Raw genomic sequence first — 19,295 nt, forward strand, 5'->3', positions numbered from 1 at the left:
CCTCTGAGGCTCCTTGTTTTACTTGGGATGATGTTGCAACCTTCAAGTCACATGTTTTCAACATCGAATTGTAATGCTCACCCATGCTAAACACTTGAGTCGAAGGGGTCATTGCTTATTCCTCAACTATATCATGAATTTAAGTGTGGAATTAAAGTAGCCTTGTGGATCACCTTTCCTATTAACAAGCTGAGACATTAGGAAAAGTTAACCATTAATGCCTCAAGAAGATGTACTACGACAACTTTTTGAATCATTACCGCACCTTCCTAGCTTCTTTCCAAGAACATTGCTACTTATTTTAGCAAAGCTATCCGCTTTATAGTTTTAACTAATGTCCGCTTGGAAGTAGAGTATTCAAGTCTGTCATCTAGTAGAAAAACCAAATTTACAACCAACGTTAACTCTGAAACAGCTCTATACTCTTTTCAACCACTTTGATGAAGTATGTTGCGTTAATCCATGAAGCGAGAATAATCGATATTATTTTTCTACTTGATTAGTAAATGTACTAAAACATAAAAGTAAAGCTTATTTTCTGTCTAATTGAAATATAAAACGTGCAACATCAAAGACTCATCAATTCAAAGGTTTTCAATTACCCATGAAGCAAGAAAACAAAACAAGAAGGTAAAGTCTTCAATTGATCCTACTTTCCATTGCATTGTCTAGTATAGGCTCAAAAAACACCTAGTATTTATAAGGACAAGTTTTCATCATAGTAGTCACACTCCACGAGTCATGAGTGTTAAACATGGCAAATGAAAAGCAATCCAAATAAATTCACCGACAAGACAAGACACAATTGAGAATGTTTATTCAATCTATCATTACTTCAAAAACATCACGTCACTCCTCGATTCATGGTATTGACAAAAGAATGATATAGACTCTATTGGAAGTCCCCCTTGCTAAGCCACATGACCTCTTTTCCCCTGTTACAGAAACATAAAATGTGCAATAAGTTCTTAAAGGTACAAATTCAATTATGTGTTTTTCTGGCCCAAGACTGGATGTTTTCATTTGCATAGAGATTGCCTTTCCATCAAAGTGAATATAAATAGCATTAGTGCTCATTGTACAATAAATACCTTTAGAAAAATTTTGAAAAAATATTATGGATATGAAAGTTTTGAAGACTTTTACGTGCATGCTGTCAACCTGCAGTCTACATCAGTTGAACCATCTACTAGGCGGAAGCTACTGCTAGGAGCAACCGTTCAATAGACCTTACAGCATATGTTCAGAGCAAAATTGCCTTCTTTTGAAAAGGTCAACTATCCTCAAGTTGCCAAGGCAAGCTACATAATATACACCCCAAATCCCAGGTCTCAAAGAAGCTTCCCATCCTCTGACCCTCCACAAACATGCAGTATATACCGGCATTAGCCATACCTATAGATTGAACTGCCTGCCACAACATAGAAAGAAAATTAAAAGTAGCCTGGATTCAGTCGAGTAGATATTTCTAACATAACACTTTCCAGGATAAAAACTTAACAATTAATGGTTGCTACTACCAAAAGATTCTGCCGTTCTCTGCTTGATATAGTCACAGAAGGCTGCCTATAGCAGTCCACAGAGAATTCTCAATAAAGCCTCCCACGGCAATCCTTTGCACCACAGTGGCATGGGCAGCCCTTTCCAGGCAATAACTTATATCGATAATCATAAGCCAGTTCTTCCCCCTCCTCAATCTGGAAATAAAAGCATTAAAGCATTCCAATGAGAGTATTTCCAATTATGAGCAAGCCAAAAACACTTTGCACACCAAAACATGCATTATCATCAACAAGCAATATATGTACATTTATTAGCATTCAATCCCATTTGAAACATTCTAAAGCACTATGTGAGGGGGACGAACACTACTGGCCATGCATGGCTGCTGCTATAATAACGGTTTCCAAAAGATGCCACCTTTTAAGGTATTCATACTCCACAGTCTCGTCTCTTACCAGCACTCAATCACCCTCACAGCTAGCCACACCTGCATATGCCTTTAATTGCTGACGTTACATGAAAATTGAAGAGAGACTGAGACGTAGGTGATGGCTCCAGCAAGACCACGTTAAGCCCTCTAAGCATCAGAGAGATCTGCCCCACACACAGGCACCATTCAGCTCATCCAACATGATGGCAATTATGCAAGCCATGCAAATACAAGCCCAACATTCAAAATCTCTCATCACAGGTTGGCCCAAGACCCTCCATGCATGCCCCAAAAGACCTTCCTAAAGACGTCTGCCAATGCGGGTGGAATATGAGGACACGTCTGCAGTGTCCTTGCCGAACGCCCTACCTGGGTGGGCCAGAACCAACCACTTGGGACCCATTGTACCCTTCCCAAATCTAAAGCCTTGACTCGGCATATTCCTCCTGAACAGTCTTGGTCAATAGTCCAGTTCCTTCATCAAATCTTCCCAATCTGATCCCTGCCACAGCATTAAGTCCAACTCCTGGTCATCCAGAGGCCCTTCAAAGCTGTTGGGTGTCAGGATGAAGGGCCTACACAGGTGAGGGCATGTCGCGTAGGATTCCAGGCTCACACCAGCTATAGGATAAGCCATGGAATCGCCTCAGAGAAGAACTCAATTCTTGAGAACTGTCCTGTCCACTGGACCTCTGTGGAATCCTCATCCTCTTGTCTCAGGCCCTCATGCCATTTCGTTGGGGTGGCTGCTTCATCTCGTCAATCTGACGTCCTGCTCCTCTTATTTGTACCAATATGCTGAGAAACTCCTCCAACTGCTAGGAAAGGCAGCTCCATGCCCCCATGGACCTGGCTGAACCACCATCCCACCGTGCCCAACTGATGTGATCCTATGATCAAGCATGTCTCTCTGCATCTTGGATCACCGAGTACCAAATAGGTGGCTAGAGCTATCTACTCTCTGCATTGTGGCCTGGTCTTAACAAGACATTACCAGAGATGGCACCAAACACCCTATCAAACTCCTCATCGGGTGGGGGGCTCTCTGTGAAGATCCATCTGTCGGAGGGTTGCCAATGCGCTCGTCTTCAGATAGCCAATGCTGCAAAAGGAGCTTCCAAGGCCCCATAGCTGTGGCCCACAAGCCACCTTAGCTGACCCATGCATCATCCATGGAGACACTAGCAGATGCTTTAGACTAGGGTGGAGCAAGCAAAACCTATTTGACCACTAATACTCGAAGCTCCAACGCAAAAGCTTCAAGCACTCTCTCAAAGGTCGGAGTCACATGTTGCTTTGCTGAGATATCAATCCCAACCTGGCATCGGAGATATCTCATGGTCAAATCCAACAGAAGCCAAAGGTCTCTGTTCATGTGAGGGTATTCCCATAAATCATGGACTCAAAAGGCCATGTACTAACATGCATCTCACCCTCTCCATGCTACCCGCAGACCCCTCCACAAAGGAGGCTGTGTCATCTTCACCTCAAGCAGCCCCTGTTGAATTGGAAGGTGCATTACCACCAGCCCTGCCTCCTGCGAATGGAGAAAATATCCCAAGGACTCTACAACAAAAACGAACGGAAACGAAGCCAAAAGACAGCCCTGCCACATTAAACATGTAAGGGAGAAAGCATGTCCTATTTAACTAGAAAAGAGAAGCTAACTGCCTGCACATCATGTAGAGACCCTGTTGATCCAGTGTGCTGAGAAGCTCAAAATCTACATGGTACCTTTCAAGAAGGCCCAATCCACCTTGTCATATGCCTATTAATTGTTGCAGCTGTTGGGGGTAAAGGCACATTGCCTACCCTTAATTAAAGAATTAAAGATAGGACACCTATGACTGTCTTAAGACAGTCATAGGGTAAACCTAATCCTAATAAAACATAAGTGAGTTTGTGGTGTGGCTCACTATCACTTCACACCCGCACTAGTGTGTCTCTCTCTCTCACTCTCACTCTCTTGCTCCCTTCCTCTACTCTTCCCCCTCTCAACTGGTATCAGAGCTATCAAGCCTTCTCTTCCCCCCTCTTCATCCACACCGTACGGACGTACGGACAGATCCGTACGGACGTACGTCGTCCGTACGACCGTACGGACGGGCTCGATAGCGTGGTCGCGGGTTTAGCGTGCATCGCAGGCGGCGCGGTTTTTCGAGGGCATCAGAGAAGGCGTGGTCGCGGGCGCATTTCGTACGGCAGCTGCGCATTTTGCAGGTCTTTGAAGCGGGCGTGGGCGTCGTCAACCTGCTGCAGTACAGCAGCATAGCTGCTGTGTTTTTACAGCAGTTCATACACCAGCTGTACGGACAGTCCGTACAGCCGTACGGACTGCCGTACAACTTTGTACGGAAGCTTTGGCATTGTTGTGTACTGTACGGCAGGTACAGTACGGTTGGCGTCGACATCAGCTGGGTACAAAAGTACAGCTTTTCTTTGCTGCAAAAATCTCGTTTTTTTTTTTGGGGGAAGTGTGCACCGATAGTACACAGGTACTCTGCAGGGACAAAAGTACAGCAGATACTTTGCAGGTACTGGAAAGTACAGCACATTTTCTGATTGGAAGAGGAATATTCCTGAAGCATTCTAGCAGTATACTGTGCATTTGTTGAGGTACATCAGGTACTCTCGTGTCACTCACACTTGAGGTGACTTGTGCCACAGTGGTGGTGTTTGTGCAGTTACTTGTCATTCAGGAAGCTCAGATGCTTGCAGAAGCTTCTATGCATTTACTGAGTGCAATTCTCAGTTTTGGGTGATCTTATCAAAGGGCTTTTGCCTGGATGTGTTTGCAGTATATGCCTTGAGGCAGTGTGTAGCCAGGGAGCACACATTTGCTTTATTTCCGCAGTGCATTTGGTGACATTTGTTGCAGGTCACATTCTTTGTACGCACTTTGAAAATCTCAGTTGAGCCACGCTTGGTCAGGGCGCATCGAGTTTACTCGGTCCCTAACTACCCATCGTTGACAGTGCTCAAAAGATTTTCTTCTTGGTGTCTGTACGTTGTGATTTGTGCTGTTACTCAGTACACAGGGGCAGCCTATGCATTACACATTGTCAGGTACAAGTGTCAGAGAGATTTCATATTGCATGCTACCTCAGTGTTGAGGTGTTCTCCACTTGATTCAGGTGTCAGATCAAGGGGCTTTTGCCCAGACTTTGTTTGATAGCACTTGGGTTACCGACAGAGATCTTCAGATGCATTTTCTCCCCTTGGTATAAGGGTGATTGCTTGGGATTTATCCCATTTACTGTTGCAGGTTTTGTGACAGGCTGAAGGGTCATTTACTGTTTTTGGGGTGTTTGTCAAGTGGTTTCTGCAATTTAACTCAGTGCAATACCTCATCTGAGGTGGGAGAAGTGATCAGTACAGTCAGTACAGCAGTGTTTACAGCAGTGTTGGTGGTTTTGTCAGATGATTATGCACTGTTAAGCACTTGTTGAGCAGCTGCAGCAGTCTGAAATTACTGTTTTTATGCCTCTTTGAGCTCAGAACAGTTTGTCAGAAGGTACAGTATTTGCAGGGACATTTACTGTTTTGCTGCAGATTTTACTGACAGTAAAAACAGCACCATTGAGAGTGCTTCTGGCTCTTGAATAGAGCAGGCTTTTCTGAAAAATCAGAACTTTTATTCAGTCTTTTTACTTCCAGGGAGTCAGGTACTTTCCTCATCTGATATGGCATCAGGAGGAGGTGATTCTTCAATTCTGAACATAAAGAAACTGGAAGGAGCACATAACTATGCATTATGGGCAGAACAGTGCTTGAATGTACTTCTGTTAAAGAAGATTGCTAAGCCCATAAGGGTAAAGGGTGTCAAGCCATCTGATATGGCAGCTGATGACTGGGAAGAGCTTGATTTGTCCGCGAGGGCAGCTATCATGCTCACTATTTCAGACACTCTTGTGTTCAATGTACAGGCTGAAAAGACCTCTTATGGTCTATGGCAAAGACTAGAAGAATTATATGCCCAAAAGAGCTCAGCCAGTAAGGTTTATTGGCTGAAGAAGCTGGTTGATCTTCGCATGAAGGAAGGTACAGCTATGACCTCACACTTGAGTGAGTTCAATGCTATCTTTACACAGCTGATTGCACAGGGGTTGAACCTTGATGAGGAGTTCAAGGCTACTTTCTCGCTGTGTACCCTCCCTGAGAGTTGGGACACTTTCAAGACCACCCTGTCAAACTCAAATGCCACTCTTATTTATGCTGATGTAGAGAGCTCTCTCCTTATGGAGGAGATGAGCAGGAAGAATAATGCGGGCAGCAAGTCTTCAAGTGCTTTGCAGGTACAGGACAGAGGCAGGACTCAGCAGAAGGGGAGATCTGCTAGTAAGTCCAAATCCCGTAGTCAGTCCCGTGGCAAAAAGGACATTGAATGCTTTTATTGTGGCAAGAAGGGACATGTGAAGTCGAAGTGCTTCAAGTTCATACGGGATCAGAAAGCCAAGAAGGCTGAAACAAAGGATGCAGGAAATGCAAGCAAAGGCAAAGGCAAGGCCAAGGCAGATGACTTGGATGCAGTGAATGTTGCAGCAGAGGACAGTGACAGTGACATACATGATGTTTTATGCTCTTCTGCTGTAATAGCACATGCTTTGGTTATTGATGGCCATGACATGCACACCTGGCTCTTGGATTCAGGTGCCTCTTTTCATGTTACACCTCATAGGGAGTGGTTTACTTCCTACACAGGTACTCATGGAGTTGTTCATCTTGGGAACAACTATGCATGTCAGATTGCAGGGATTGGCAGTATACAGATAGTATTTCCTGATGGACAGTCATTTATGCTTGATGGTGTTCGCCATGTGCCGCAAATCAAGAAAAATCTGATTAGCACTGGCTTATTAGATGACAATGGTTACCACACCACATTTGGGGATTCCAAATGGGTGATTACTGATGGCCAGACAGTAGTGGCTGAGGGTTTTAAGAGTGATACCTTGTACCCTCTTTATGTTTCTAGTGTGGGTAATCATGTTGTTGCCATAACCGAGCTGCCAAAGGTTTCATTGTGGCATAGCCGGTTGGGACACATGTCTGTTAAAGGAATGCAAGAACTGTCACGTTTGGGTTATCTGCCGCCTCTCTCTTTTTCAGATTTGCCTACTTGTGATCATTGTATTTTTGGCAAGCATTCTGTGACTCCTCATAAGAGGAGATCTCCCCAGAATAGAGCACCACTTGATCTAGTGCACACTGATTTGTGTGAGATGCCACAGTTATCACTAGGGGGTGCAAAATATTTTATTACTTTCATTGATGATGCCACACGTAAGGTGTGGGTCTATTTCTTGAAGCATAAGGGAGATGCCCTAGATGCTTTCAAGAGGTTTGTCGCTCAGGTTGAGAATCGGACAGGTCGTAGGCTGAAATGCCTCAGATCCGATAATGGGGGTGAGTATGTGTCACATGCTTTTGTGCAATTTTGCCAAGCTAAAGGCATCAAACAGGAGCTCACAGCCCCTCATAATGCATCTCAAAATGGTGCAAGTGAGCGGATGAATCGAACTATTCAGGAGAAGGTTCGATGTATGTTGTCTTATGCTGCATTACCCCATGGCTTTTGGGCAGAAGCCGTGCAAACAGCAGTTCACATTATTAACAGGTCACCAAATAAGGCTTTGGAGTTGAAAGTGCCAGAGGAGGTGTGGTCTGGCAAGCCACCCTCATATAAGCACTTACGGGTATTTGGCTGCGAGTGCTTTGCTCATGTACGCAAAGATCTACGCACCAAACTGGATCCAAAGTCTATCAGATGCATCTTTATGGGATATGGTGACGAAGGTGAAATGGGGTACAGGTTATGGGATCCCGTTAAACGGAAGATTATACGCAGCAATGATGTCATCTTTAAAGAAGATAGTGTACACAAGGAACCCGTGCAACCTGTGGAATACAGGAGGGTTATTTATGATGATGTTGGACAGCAAAGAATGCCCATTTATATGCAGCAGCAGCCTGCTGCAGATCACCCTGTTCAAGAGGGTATACAGGCTGAAAATCAGCCAGATAATTTTGCCAATGATGCACCACTGGATGTGCCAACAGATGAGGCCGTAGAACAGCCAAATATGGTGGTACAGCCACCCGTCATGCATGAACAACAGGCTGGACAGCAGCCTAATCCAGAACATTTTGTGAGGAGGAGCACCCGTGCACAACGGCCTCCTGCCAGGTTTGTTCCAGGAGCCAATAATGTGGCTGATTTTATCATGCTGACTGATTGTGGTGAGCCTTTCAGCTTCAAGGAAGCTATGGGAAGAACAGAGAAAAAGAAGTGGGAGAAAGCCATGCAGTCAGAAATGGACTCCCTACTTCAGAATGATACATGGGACTTGGTGCAGTTACCTGCAGGCAGAAAGGTTTTGCCATGCAAGTGGGTTTACAAAGTCAAAGTGGATTCAAATGCTTTACCTCGGTATAAGGCCAGATTGGTTGCCAAGGGATTTAAGCAGGAGAAGGGCATTGACTTTGATGAGATCTTTTCACCTGTAGTCAAGATGACTACTTTGAGAGCAATGTTAGCTCTTGTTGCTCATGATGACATGGATTTATGTCAGATGGATGTGAAGACAGCTTTTCTTCACGGAGATCTTCATGATGAGATCTATATGAGTCAGCCAGAGGGATATGCTGTTAAAGGGAAAGAACAGCTTGTGTGTAAGCTCAAGAGGAGCTTGTATGGACTCAAGCAGGCGCCAAGGGAATGGTACAAAAAGTTTGATGCCTTCATGCAGTCCCAAGGGTATCATCGGTGTGAGACCGATCATTGCTTATACACCAAACGGGCAAAGGATGGCAGTTTGATGCTACTCATTCTATATGTGGATGACATGCTTATTGCCAGTAAATCTCAGCATGAGATTAGTGCTTTGAAGAAACAACTGCATAAGTCTTTTGACATGAAAGACTTGGGTGATGCAAATCATATTCTTGGCATGCGTATTACTCGTGATGTTACGCTCTAGCCGAGGTAGCATGACCTCGGAAGAATCAGTCGACATTTCCCTTATAGGATCTATTTTTTGTAATATATGTGTTTGCGCTTTATGTAAATGATCGGGAGGGATTAATGTCAAGGTCCTAGGTGAGGGCTGATAGCACCAGACTAGATAGATCTGAGACCAAGGGCCTAGTGCAAAGAATGTGCCTAGGGGCAAGGAATTAAATGCATCCCAAGAGAGGGGTGAAATGTTGCATTAGAAAGGCCCTATATGGATGACATGTGGCATCTAGATCTATCTAGGGAATTGGGGTCTGTCAAGGCTAGTGAGAGAAGTGGAGATTAAAATGATTTACGTGATTTAGAGATTGCTCTCTCTCTCTCTTTTGCTGGGAAGCTTTGGCAGTTTGGCTGGGTGGAAGATCAAGGTGCTACTCCCGTGATCTGAACAAGAGACTAGGATAGTAAAATCTGGTAACATTTTGGTATCAGAGCTGAGGTAAGGCAGAATCCGTCATTTTCTGGCGGACAGCGGGTAAGGGATGAACTGAGCGACGACAGGGTTGCAAACTTTTGTTGCGACGTATGGCAGGGGTCTCTGGCTCTTGGGATTCTTCATCGCGAGAAGACTAACTGTTCAAGTCAGAGGCTGTTCTCACGAGGCCAAATTGCGCAGGTTTTCGCCCGTGGCGAGGTAGAAGCGAAAAAAAAAAAAGGTTTTATTTGCTGATGGTCTGAGGTTGCGACAATTTGCTTGTCGTAAAACCTTTAAAAGGGAGCGGGATAGCAGAACAGGAGGCGACGACGACGATGAAATAAAACCCGAAATTTGCTATCCCCAACGTTCCTTGGCTTTGTCGATCAGCGCATATGTGTTGGCAGATTTCTCGCTACTAGATTACGGCTTCTTCGTCAGTGTTCCCAATCCTAGACGTGTACGACAGGCACCGCAAGCGTGCTGAGCTACTGTGTCTCCAGCAGGGATAAGGATACCCGCAGGCATCGAAAATTTGCGCAGAGAGAGATCATAATCGCCAAAGTCAGAAGCGCACGAACGGATAGATCGCGTGGAAAATCCAGGAAGCATTTCTTTCGAAAATTTTTTTTTTCTGAGTTACAGTTAGTTCGTTCTTACAGCAGGGATTGTCGCTTGTCTTTTCTGAGCACAAGAAAAGGGGGAAATCCATTATTTTACAAAAAAAAAAAAAAAACCCCTCTTCCACTGTGAACCTATGGAAGCAGAAGGACAGAATTCAAGAATAAATCCTAGCGAGTCTAGAGTACAGTCAACACAACCAATGTCACATCAGGCAGCACCTACATTGGTTGGTAGGATTTCAATATTAGAGGATGCTTTACAGCAGATTATGAACCAGCAACTTCAGGCGAATGCTGGTCAAAATGAGATTAGGGAGATGGTGCAAGCCTTGTCGGCTAGACCGTCTAGGATTGACAAGGGCAAAGCTCCAGCAGAGCCAGAGCCCAGTGTACATTCCTTAGAGCGCGCAAGGGTCAAAGTGCCTAATATCGCTAATTATAGACCGGAGAAGTACGCTGGTCGGATGACCGAGCGCAGCTCTGATGTGATCGAGGTTTGGTTGCACAAGTGGGAAGAAGCCTTCGCCATTTGTGAGATTAAATCCGATCTAAAGAAAATCCGCGAGGCCACACACCTGTTTATTGAGGCAGCGGACAGATGGTGGATAAAGCAACAGAAGGATCAAGTTGCTCCAACCACCTGGGAAGGGTTCAAAGCTGAATTCAAGAAACACTTTCTCCCACCTGATGAAGAATCCCGAGCTTGGGATGCTTATAGAAATCTTCGTCAGAGGAGCTTGTCAGTGGCAGAGTACACTGACAAATTTAGGGAATGTGTTATGAAAATAACAGACCCTCTCCCTATGTCGGTTCAGTTAAAGGACTATATCTATGGACTGAACGACAAGATCAAAATGGAAGTTCGGGCTAAATATGTAACTACATTAGATGAATCTATTGCAGTAGCCCTGAACTATGAGGATGCCAGAGGCAGATCTGGTGGATTCGTGCAGGCAGGGACTCAGTATGAGCACCTGAGGAAAGGGGGATTTCCGAGGAAATGGGTTTCAAAGACAAGTGTCTCCCAGCCAGGTGGCCAAACCAAGCAGGTGAAGCCGGTTGAGGGACCAGTAAAGACAAGTACCACCGTTGGGGTGAAAAGGAAAATAACTCCAATGGCAGCCCGGGCTTGGTCAAAGTCCTCGTTGACCCCTGAACAAAAAGAGAAAGCTAGGAAAGAAGGATTGTGCTTCGGCTGCCTTCAGCGACATCAGTGGAAGGATTGTCCACTGAATAAAGATCGTCGCACGGCTAGTATGATAATATCTGAATGCGACGTGGAAATGCAGGAGAGTCCCAGTGCGGAACATATGCAGATGCAACTGGCGGGACCTTCTCAGAGGTTAGTACCTTGTTTGTTATGTGTATCTGTTGCTAAGTTAGTGACGAGTGCACCTGATAACATCCTATCTAAGCCCGCAGCAACGGGGTATACAGCCTTCAATGATACGGAGTTAATCAAGATGAAAGGGCAAGTGGCCAGTCATGATGTCATTGTGTTGTTTGACTCAGCGTCAACTCACAATGTGATTAACTCCAAGCTCGTGAAGAGGCTGAAACTAAGGACAAGTCCATCTGACTATGCGTATACAGTCAGGATGGCAGATGGAAGTTCAACTGAAGTATGGGACCAAAGGGTTACCCAGTTGGAGCTTCGGATTCAGGACTATGCTGAGAAGCTTGATTTTGAAATGACCAAGCTTGCTCATGCAGATATAGCCCTGGGAATGGCGTGGCATTCTAGGAAGAATCCAGCCATTGATTGGAAAAAGCACGTATATCAATTCAAGATGAATGATGTGCTTTATGTCTTACGAGGTGAAAAAGATATACCTCAGGGACCGTTGGTTTCCGTGATGGAAATCAGAAAGGCTCAAGTAGAGTTTTTGTACCTTTGCACCGCATCGGTAGAGTCGATGGATGATTCTTCGACTAGCACTGATGTTACGCAAAGTGGTGAGATGGCCAAGCTGGCTAATCTTATAACAGAGGAGTTCTCTGAATGTTTTAGGGATGAACTACCTTATGGGTTACCTCCAGAGCGGAAAGTTCAACATAAGATTGAACTAATCCCGGGGGCAGAACCTGTAAATAGACCTCCCTATAGAATGAGTTTTACGGAAGAAGCGGAGGTGCGTAGACAACTGGAAGAATACCTCAAGCTGAGGCAGATTCAACCAAGTTTCTCACCTTTTGCTTCGCCAGTGATATTAAAGAGGAAAAAGGATGATACGTTTCGCCTCTATATAGATTACAGAGCATTGAATAATATCACTGTTAAGCACAGGTATCCGATGGCTCGGATTGATGATTTGCTAGATGCATTATATGGAGCCGTGATTTTCAGCAAGATAGATCTTAAGTGCGGCTATCATCAGATCCGGATTAGAGCCGAGGATGTGCATAAAACCGCTTTTAGAAGCAGGTTTGGTCATTATGAGTTTTTAGTAATGCCCTTTGGACTTACCAATGCTCCAGCGACCTTCGTCATGCTTATGAACGATTTACTACGTCCGTATATCGGAAAGTTCGTAGTACATTTTATTGACGATATCTTGATATTCAGTAAAAGTGTTACTGAGCATCGTGAACACTTAAGAATAGTGTTCAGTACTTTGAGGAAAGCCAGTCTTTACGTGAATAAAAAGAAAACTATACTGTGTATGGTTAGGCTTGAGTATTTAGGGTTCATAATTACTCCACAGGGGGTAGAAATGGATCCGAAGAAAGTGGCTGCGATACTAACTTGGCCAATCCCTCAGAGTCTGACCGCGTTGCGATCATTCTTGGGATTTGTCCAGTTTTATAGAAGGCATATCAAAGGATATTCCGGAATAGTATCGCCCTTGACTGATCTGACCTCAGATAAAGTACCTTTTATTTGGGGACAGAATCAACAAGAAAGTTTTAACACCATAAAACAAGCTGTGGTCTCAGGACCGGTGTTAAAAATAGTTGATCCCCAGAAACCGTTGTTCCTAGAAACCGATGCAAGTGGCATTGCGGTAGGAGCAGTCCTCCTTCAAGAGGGAAGGCCAGTAGCCTTTGAAAGCAAGAAGCTTTCTCCCTCTCAAAGGAATTGGCCAACTCATGAATTAGAGTTGTATGCTGTTATCCATGCTTTGAAAACATGGAGGCATTATTTGTATGGTTCAGAGTTTTATGTGGATGTAGATCATGATACTCTGAAACATTTTTGTAAACAACCTGACTTGAGGGGCCGCCAAGCTAGGTGGGCAGAGCTCATGCAGGAGTTTAATCTAACGATTCGGTACCGAAGAGGAAAAGACAATAAGGTAGCTGATGCGTTGTCTCGCATTATGCACAACCTGAGTTTCACGGTATTAGAGAGTGCTCTAATGACCGAGATAAAAGAAACTCAGAAGGTGGACGAGTTTGTCCAGAGCTTATGGCCTAAGGCTCATGTGTTAAAACCCGGGGAAAGTGAAAAGGATGACCTGGCATCCAGAAAAGGCCAAACTTATGCAAGATATACCATAAGGGATGGTATGCTAGTTAGAAATGGCAAGGTTGTAGTACCTGGTCAGAATGATCTCAGGCAGAGAGTCATTCGACAATGCCATGATAGCCCGTGTGCGGGACATCCAGGAGTCGAGAAGACCTATGATCTCGTGAAGCGAGATTTCTTTTGGCCAAAGATGAAAAAGCATATTCATGAATATGTGACACGGTGTTTCTCGTGTCAGGTAAGTAAGGCCGAGCGGGTGAAGCCACCCGGACTTTTACAGCCCTTGGAAATACCACTAAGCAAGTGGGAGAGCATTTCCATGGATTTTATTGTAGGACTACCTGCAACACAAGGAGGGTATAATTCTATCCTTGTGGTGGTTGATCGTCTAACCAAGATGGCTCACTTCATTCCGACTAGAGAGTCTATTAGTGCCCCGCAAGTAGCGGAGTTGTTTATTAGACATATATTTCGTCTGCATGGATTGCCTAGATCCATAGTGTCAGACAGAGATGTCAGGTTTACCGGTCACTTTTGGACAGCGGTATTTGAGACACTAAGGACTGAGTTGGGAATGAGTAGTGGGGATCATCCTGAGACGGATGGTCAGACGGAGAGAGTCAACCAGACTTTAGAGGATATGCTGAGAGCATATGTGTCATTGAGGCAGCATACATGGGACAAGTAGTTGCCATTGTTGGAGTTTGCCTACAATGATAGGAAACACTCATCTACTGGGTTCAGTCCGTTTGAGCTGAACTATGGTTATAGACCAGCCAATCCAACTATAGTTGGAGTACCTCAGAAAGTGCCTAGTGCCGCGAACTTTGTAGTTCAGATGCGGGAGATGCTAGCACTTGCGAGAGCTAATATCCGCCAGGCTATGGATAGAGCCAAGGTGTATGCGGATGAAAATCGGTCTATAAGAGTATTTGAAGAAGGAGAAAAAGTTTTTCTCAGAGTTCCTTCGCACTCAAAGTCGTTGACTTCAGGAGAGTGTGCTAAGTTATCACCTCGATACTGTGGGCCGTGGTTAATTCTAAAGAGAATAGGCAGTGTAGCCTATAAATTAGAATTGCCACAGGGGTGTAAGGTGCACCCGGTTTTCATGTTTCACGTTTAAAGAAATTTTTACATACTGGTGACTCACTAATCGAAGGTGTGGTTTTGTTTCAGGAGATAGAGGATATTGCAAGGCGCAAACCAACAAGAATCCTGGACCGAGGAACAATGCAAATACGAAATCGGAAGATACCCACGGTGTTGGTTGCATGGCATGGTCAGCCTCTATCCGAAGCTACCTGGGAATCCGTATATCAGTTGCGGAGAGTGTTCCCAGACTTTATCATCGAGGACGCTGATATCTGAAGAGGGAAGGAATGTTACGCTCTAGCCGAGGTAGCATGACCTCGGAAGAATCAGTCGACATTTCCCTTATAGAATCTATTTTTTGTAATATATGTGTTTGCGCTTTATGTAAATGATCGGGAGGGATTAATGTCAAGGTCCTAGGTGAGGGCTGATAGCACCAGACTAGATAGATCTGAGACCAAGGGCCTAGTGCAAAGAATGTGCCTAGGGGCAAGGAATTAAATGCATCCCAAGAGAGGGGTGAAATGTTGCATTAGAAAGGCCCTATATGGATGACATGTGGCATCTAGATCTATCTAGGGAATTGGGGTCTGTCAAGGCTAGTGAGAGAAGTGGAGATTAAAATGATTTACGTGATTTAGAGATTGCTCTCTCTCTCTCTTTTGCTGGGAAGCTTTGGCAGTTTGGCTGGGTGGAAGATCAAGGTGCTACTCCCGTGATCTGAACAAGAGACTAGGATAGTAAAATCTGGTAACACGTGACAGGTCCAAGGGATTTTTGTTTCTGTCACAGAAAGAGTACATTGACAAAGTACTGCAGAGGTTTAAAATGGAGGGGGGAAAGTCCATTAGTACCCCGTTGCCTCCACATTTAAAACTCAGCAGTAAGGACAGCCCCAGATCAGATGATGATAAGGCTGAAATGGCCAAGGTTCCGTATGCATCTGCAGTTGGATCTTTGATGTATGCCATGGTTGCCACTCGTCCGGATATTGCTTTTGCGGTGGGAGTCATCAGCACGTATATGGCAAATCCAGGCAAGCGGCATTGGGAAGCAGTGAAAGGTGTCTTGAGGTATCTCAAAGGTACCAAAGACTTGTGCATATGCTATGGTAGGCAGGATGCATTGGTGCATGGTTTTACAGATTCAGACTATGCAGGGAATGCAGATAACCGGAAGTCTACTACCGGTTATATTTTCACATTTGCAGGAGGTGCTATATCATGGGTGTCTCGGTTGCAGAAATGCGTTGCACTGTCAACCACAGAAGCTGAATATGTTGCAGCCACTGAGGCTTGCAAGGAAGCAATATGGCTTACTCGGCTGGTGGGAGATTTGGGCATTACAGGTGACATGCCAGTTTTGCATTGTGATAGTCAGAGTGCTATCATGTTGGCAAAGAATCCGGTCTTTCATCAGAAGACCAAGCACATAGAAGTGAAATATCATTTCATCAGGGAGGTACTGGAAGACAAGCGTCTTGAGCTTGTGAAAGGACATACTGATGATAATCCTGCAGATTTGCTCACTAAGAGCTTGCCTACAGAGCGGTTTGCACATTGCCGCCACATCATGGGCTTAGGATGAGACCATTCTTACTTTATGGTCTTGTATACAGTAACTGTATATTGCTGTAATTTTTATTCTTTTCTCCCCTTTAGGCACATTGGCCTTTAGGTGGGAGGTTGTTGGGGGTAAAGGCACATTCCCTACCCTTAATTAAAGAATTAAAGATAGGACACCTATAACTGTCTTAAGACAGTCATAGGGTAAACCTAATCCTAATAAAACATAAGTGAGTTTGTGGTGTGGCTCACTATCACTTCACACCCGCACTAGTGTGTCTCTCTCTCTCACTCTCACTCTCTTGCTCCCTTCCTCTACTCTTCCCCCTCTCAGCAGCAATGCTGGCTGAATGAGTATCTAATATTGCCCTATAGTAAACTCAAATTCCCACCACGGATCCTTACCTAGGCTGGAAAAGATAAACTACTTGCAGGGACCTCGCTCTGCACACGAGACTTTGGAGACCCCTAGCTTGTGTTAGAATTAATGCTCAAGTCTAGCAATATTGCCTAGTGTTAGTATTGAACCAACCTGTGGTTGTCTTTAAATCCTGACATCAAACAAGCACATCCATGGCAGCTTATAAACAAGATGGGTCAAAAAAAGATTCACCTATCACATGACATGTCATCGAAAATTGTCATAACCCTAATTTTGTACTACATAGGTCTAGTTGTGCCTAGTCTTGTGTCATGTCCCTCTCAAGAAAGTTAAAAAGAGTTGGCAGATTTCTCCACTCTGTTGCTTCCTTCTACTGCCAACATGGTATCAAAGCCAAGTTGAAGGCCTTGACTATCAACACAAAGTGTTCTATTGCACCACAGAAGAGTTAGCTCATCTTCCAAATGAATGTTAGACTACTCATAGAGAGAGAACGAACTAGAGAGAGATGGACTCAAGAGTCTACATAAGAGAATATCTACAAGAGGGAGAGAAGGCTCATGGAAGAGGCTTGAGGAGACTAGAGCTACAGCAACATGAGGCCAATTGGTGGAAGAGATTGATGAACAAGGGAGAGAAAGGCTCCTTTTATAGAGATTTTATCACCCTCCTTCACCCATTTACAATTGCTGCCTGTAGATTCTTTTCCCCATCAATCACATAAGCCCGTATGTCACCATTCATGTCCTTTTTGGCTACTCTTGCCATGTGTCCCATCACAAGATGCTCAAGACTCTTAAAATATTGAGAAAGTCAAGAGTCTCCCACATGGAGCCCATAAGGACCCTCTCTTTTCCACATGTCCACATCCTCCTTATTCCACATAGGACTTCTAGAAGGATTCCTCTTGACTTCACACTCTTCCACATGCCTTCCACACGCTTGGCATGTGGCCTCTCTTATATTATTGGAACACATGGACATGAGCCCACCTCTTTATATGACTCGCTCTTCCTATTTTCTAAAACCCCATAATATCCCATACACAAATAACTCTCACCCCATACCAAGGTATTTATAATTCATACCCATGGTATTTACAATGATTTATTCCACTCATCCTCTCAATCCCATACAATATCTTAGAAAATAGAAATAAGTGAGAGCCGCTAGGCTATCACTTGATACTCAAACTCTTATCAAACATAGAAGAAAACAATACCAATGCCAAATAAAAATATCAATTTTTAGCATCACAGCACTCTAGCTCCCAATCTGCCAGTTGTTTGTTTGCTGAATTGTTAATGTAGCAGTGTTGGCTGGTTACTTCTTAGTTTTACTACCCTTAAAAAAACAAAAAAAAAAACCCAAAAAAATGTAGCAGTGTTGGCTGGTTACTTGTTAGTTTTACTACCCCTTAATTTATTGAAGGCCGGTTTCAACAAATCTTCTCCAAGAACATCTTCTTGACTTGATATGAGAATGCACACAGCTCAAAGAGCACTGAGAGAGCTGGTGTAGTATAATATAAGATTTGCATTAGATGAGAGAATTATTTGAGGATGCACACAGCTCAGAGGGTAGAGAGAGGTCGCATAGCGGAATACATGATTTGCATTAGATGAGAAAATGGTTACATATATGAGCAAGCATAAGAACCAACTCGGAGTAAAGATCACTCCAAAATTCCTAGACCACAAGCTCCAAATGAGCTCCCACCTGAGTAACCCACTTGCAACAGTATACTCTCCCTCTACCAAAAGGCTTCAATAGATTCACCTCAGCATCTTGCAACTAAGCTTTGACTTAATACATACTGTTGGATCCACTCATCCGATTGCTTTCTTTGAAAACAACCCAGGTACCTCCCGAAATCCCCCACATCCACATGTAACTCTATATTGCAACCTTCAATATCCCTACACTCCTCTAACTGATCCTCGAAGTCCCTCCAAAGAATTTCCTTCATGCAAGTGGTGTCAACCTTGGTTTTAACACAACAATCTGAGCAACCAATGTTGTCCTTCACCTTCACAAAGATTCCTAGTACCTCTCTCTCAAGAGACCATCTTTCATCTCAGACATTAAGACGATTTCATCTAGATTCACGTACCTAATCTCGATAACACTCAAACTCATTACTAAGAAAAGCTATCATGTTTCTATTACCACGCTAGCCACTCTTTCACTCTTGCTTGGGTACCTCACCACCTCCAAAATAGTCATCATCATCATCAAATAGCTCTAGGCTCTTCAAAATTGAGCAACTTTGACCTTTCCAAATTAGTAACACTGGTCACAAAGGTTTTGCAACCCTTTGGCATCATATTAAACATGAGCATAGACAATTGAATTGGGTCCACCCTATGACCAATGCTGCCAATTGATCTCTAACCACCTTCACTCTCACGAGGTGGTCATGCATGGCATCACTCTAGGTGGTTGATTTCTATTGTAGCAGCCTGCAAACCCTAAAAACGGGGATGAAGCAACTCTGAATCAGCTCGTATGCAAGCGTCTCTTGGAAAACGTGTCAGCCAGAAGACGGCCAAAAATGGTTACAAAAAGATGCAAAACGGAGGCGAAATGAGGGAGGCAAGGATGGCGACTGTGCAGAAACCCTAAAAGGGTAGAAAGGAGACAAAAATGAGGTAGAATCTGAGGCAGAAATGAGCAGAGACATGAGGCGACTGCAGGAAGATCTTAAGCATAATTAGGGTTTCGGGTTAGGGTCAGGATGATGTGGCGGCTATGGCAGGGTAAACCTGCTCTGATACCATGTTAGAAACATGGTGTGAGTG

General features: G+C 44.2%; 1 protein-coding gene across 2 annotated transcripts in view; it reads right to left on the reverse strand.

Annotated features, from left to right (window-relative positions):
- Positions 1-1,092: 1,092 nt before the first annotated feature.
- Positions 1,093-19,295, reverse strand: part of SUVR5 (histone-lysine N-methyltransferase SUVR5) — a 69,432-nt gene continuing 51,229 nt past the window's right edge. The window contains exons 11-12 of one of the 2 annotated variants that reach the window (XR_015540532.1): positions 1,521-1,697; positions 1,093-1,411 (exon numbers count right to left, since the gene is read on the reverse strand). Coding sequence is in view for 1 of the 2 variants with exons in the window: in XM_087370434.1 (XP_087226560.1) it covers positions 1,590-1,697 (108 nt within the window). In the remaining variant the exon portion in view is untranslated. Of the gene's footprint in view, positions 1,698-19,295 lie in introns of both variants that reach the window. The other variant, XM_087370434.1, reaches the window with a different exon arrangement.

The sequence above is a fragment of the Dipteris shenzhenensis genome, chromosome 32 (genome assembly GCF_047967505.1).
Source record: "Dipteris shenzhenensis isolate YYH24624 ecotype China chromosome 32, Dip_SZ_1.0, whole genome shotgun sequence".
NCBI classification, from domain to species: Eukaryota; Viridiplantae; Streptophyta; class Polypodiopsida; order Gleicheniales; family Dipteridaceae; genus Dipteris; species Dipteris shenzhenensis.